This window comes from Magnolia sinica, chromosome 1 (assembly GCF_029962835.1).
Source record: "Magnolia sinica isolate HGM2019 chromosome 1, MsV1, whole genome shotgun sequence".
NCBI lineage: Eukaryota > Viridiplantae > Streptophyta > Magnoliopsida > Magnoliales > Magnoliaceae > Magnolia > Magnolia sinica.
In genome coordinates this window covers 136,046,750-136,050,382 of record NC_080573.1, presented here as the reverse complement: position 1 = coordinate 136,050,382, position 3,633 = coordinate 136,046,750, and the positions used below count along the sequence as shown (strand labels likewise).

The following is a 3,633-nucleotide window of genomic DNA, read 5'->3' as shown; positions in this document are numbered from 1 at the left end:
ATCTCAGGTGGACTACACCACAAGAAACAGTTGTGATTGAACGCCCACCATTGAAAACATCCTAACACCCACTTAAATATTTATTTGCCATTCAACCCGTTGATTAGGTAACAAAGATTTGGATCCAAAACTTCTGTATTACCCCCAATAAGTTTTTAATGATGGGCATTCAATCACCACGGGTCTCTGTGGTGTGGTCCGCTTGAAATTTAGATTTATCTCGTTTTCGGGATCACGCACCCAAATAAGCTAAGATGTGAAAAATGGATGGACAACGTGGATAAAACACATACCTCACGGTGGGTCACATAGCTTTTTCAGTAGCACACGGTAACTACCACCGTAAGTGCTGTGTTATGCACCGATGCAATCCGAGTCTCTTGCAGGGGAACCGTGAACGCACATGGATTGCACGTGCTTTACAACCTTTTCTAGTCACATGGAGCAGTGGACTTGATAGGTGATTTATGAGAAAGTGAATACTGTATTCATGCACCTGTCTTTATAAATGGGGTCTATGGTTCCGTGATCCAGATCTTTGATCATGTGTAGCCTACCGTGGATGGAGGACTTTCAAAAAAATCTCTCATATTACAGATTCTTAATCCTTCTAACGTTGGCCTACAAATGCACAGTTAGAAAATATCCCCTAACAGTTCAGATGAAAATAGGTCAAAATATTTGATGGTTAGGATCTTCCATATGAAGACCTTATATATGTGTGTGTGTGTGTGTGTGTGTGTATAGATTGCTATGTATCGTGGTACCAAAAAGATTTACACCCTGGATCGATGAACCGTGTCACCACCTAGCTATAATCACACTGAAGGAATGGTTCTGACTGTTGACTTTTGCAGTTTAACTGCGAGCCGTTGATTATTTTATTTTTTTTCTCTCAATGGCCCACATTCAGCTATATACATCGATGGCTAGAATAATCCGATCAGAAAAAGTTTATTACTACTGCTCATTCAGGACATCATGCAAGACATGGCCAGCTCCGATTATCAGACTATCTTTCCGTGTGGGCCAGGCTACACGTGGTGGTGGTCGTGACAGATGAGAGAAGCCAACTCACCTTATAAGATTCTCTAATGAGTAAATGAATCATATGGGTCCACTGTACACGTCGCACATGTACCAAGTATAAATATTCCAAACTGTGGGTCCTACGTAGATGGGCCATCTACCCTTTTTCTTTCTAGCCATCCATTTGATAGCAACCTATACCAACCACAAAAACATTCTTCTGACCGGTATGATTTCCACACATTCCCAATCCATAAACACGACCGACGATATTGGTGGTCTAGATTTGATTGAAGTCGCCAGAGGAAAAAAAAAACATTCAGGCCCAAGTCCTTGATCAGGTCCTTAGGCCTCTTGGCTTCTGCCACTCACCATCAAGAGCATGGAAAGAAATTTCAATGGATCACCGCCTATTCAGATCGACGGCTATAGTTTATGGATCTAAGATCTGATATTCAGATCTACTCTCCACCAAACTTAACTAATTGCATATTATTATAAGTACACATCCATACAAATAACAGTGGCGTCCATTTACTGGTCCAAAAATAAAATAATAAATACAAAAGGAACCACCTTGTTCAAGTACCATACTCAGTATCCTAACGTGCACATATACCCCACCAGTGCTAATGCATCGGGGCAATCTGCACCATTGATTTCGGCCGATCCAATCTCCACAACTTCAGTGACCAGACCAACGCATCCAGGGTTTCCAGCGAAAGACTCCGGTGCTTGTTCACCACCATTTTGACCTGAACTCCTGACACGTGGCAAACGGGTACTGCTCTACTGACCGGGTGAGACATAGGTCGAGAATCACAAACCAAGAGATCCTAACCACCCAATTGGTGGTTATCCAAAACTGAACGGACAAGATCAGATGATCACTATCATCATACGCTCCATCCACAATTGGATCAGCCTCTTGGACGGTCCGGTTCTCTATACAAGTATGCCACGTGTACGTTGGAAAAGCGACCACCATTTTGAAAATGTAGTGAACCATCATGCGAATCTGGCCTCACTCCCCACCAAATCGCATCCAAATAAATTTTAAAAAATAAGAGAAAATGCTCCAGTCCTCTCAGAGCAATCTAAGTTATAATGCTCCTAATTCCATCATATCATTTGTACAGTCCAATCGCTTAATCTGAACTGTCCATTAATACCAAAGCAGAATTCATAGGCTAGCATTCGGAAATCTCACTGATCCAACGATCCAATTCATCTTTGATTTGGCCTTAATTTCTACGACCATCCTTCTTCCAAGTCATTGAGAGGATTGTTACAATGGCCTAACAAAAGCGATTTTTTAGCGTCGAAAGCAATACGTGATGGGTCCTAACAAATGGATGGAGCAAATTACTGATTGGACCTACATTCTGCAAGATATCTTAACCGTCCATGTTAAGTACCATTGATCAAACAGTTGATATTCATCAGATCGGTGGCGTTGTTTGCACAGTGGACCATAAAATCTGCGCTGAACCTAATGAACAGTCTAGATCAATGGATTGAACTGTGCAAGTCTCCCATTGCAACTAAGAGCACTACAAGTTACAGGAACCTCTCAAAAAAAAATAAAAATGCATATGGCACAATAATAAGAAAAATCCATATATAATTCATAACCTACGCACCCTCTCGTACTTAACCTTCGCACCTCTTCCCATCATCAAAGTTCTGGGCATAACTGAAAGAATCGTATCTGAACCGTTGAGTGGTGGGCAAACGGTCCGAGCGAACGAACCTCCTGAACTCAGACCGCACCTTGTAAAAGACGTGCTTCCAGCTCCCTCTGCTGTGGCGCCCGAGCATGTTCGATTCCTCATCGTTCATCTCAAGATCTCTGGCGAAGGTGGGCCTCCTTGACATGATCCAGGTCCACCCCCAATCCCACCACTTCCTCAAAGAGCTCCCTGCATACTCCCCCATGGCGGACATGGATTTGGACCTCCTGAAGGCCCACGAAGTGGAGGATGATGAGAGGGGCTGGATCTTGAGGGAGAGAGAAGAGAGCCTTCTCCTCATGGTTTGCTTTGGTGGGCCATCTGGGGCTGATTGGGAGATTGGGAGGGATTGTTTTGTGGGCATTGATGGGAAGAAGTTCCTCTTCTGGAAGGAGTCGAAGAAGGAGGTTTCAGAGGCCATGGAAAGAAGAATGAGAGATTGATGGGATTTGAAGGAAAGGAGGTTCAGATGTTATGGTCACAGCTCTACCCAGGCTGGCTTATTCGCTTTTGGAGTTGGTGGGCCATGCATCATTTAGAGCCCTTTTTTCCCCTCTTTGGACCGTTGACACCTTTCACAACTCATCCTCTGGGATACAGTATGCGTACATTGATCCCGACCGTCCAACTTTCGGGGCCTATGGTTGATGGTGCATGGTCCAAAATTTGCTCTTAGTGGGATGGTTGAGATCATCCAGTCATGTGATTTTCAAGTATGGTCCATCAATGATGGAGCCCACAATGGTCTGATTGATGTCCATGTATGCCATGTAATCTGGATGAGCTGCCAGTGGTGAATAAGTACTGGTGTTGAACGCACATGTTAATCACCGTAATTTCTTTTTCTTCTTTATTAGCTTGAAGCGAGCAT

The 3,633-nt window shown here is 43.6% G+C and overlaps 1 protein-coding gene across 1 annotated transcript; it reads right to left on the bottom strand.

Annotated features, from left to right (window-relative positions):
• Positions 1 to 2,636: 2,636 nt before the first annotated feature.
• On the bottom strand, positions 2,637 to 3,407 carry LOC131219460 (uncharacterized). Its single transcript, XM_058214611.1, has one exon. The coding sequence runs from the start codon at positions 3,181 to 3,183 to the stop codon at positions 2,683 to 2,685; it is 501 nt and encodes a 166-aa protein (XP_058070594.1). The 5' UTR covers positions 3,184 to 3,407; the 3' UTR covers positions 2,637 to 2,682.
• Positions 3,408 to 3,633: the final 226 nt, after the last annotated feature.

Bases quoted from the DNA above. Each gene is read 5' to 3' on its own strand.
- LOC131219460 (XM_058214611.1), bottom strand. From the start codon at position 3,183: ATGGCCTCTGAAACCTCCTTCTTCGACTCCTTCCAGAAGAGGAACTTC.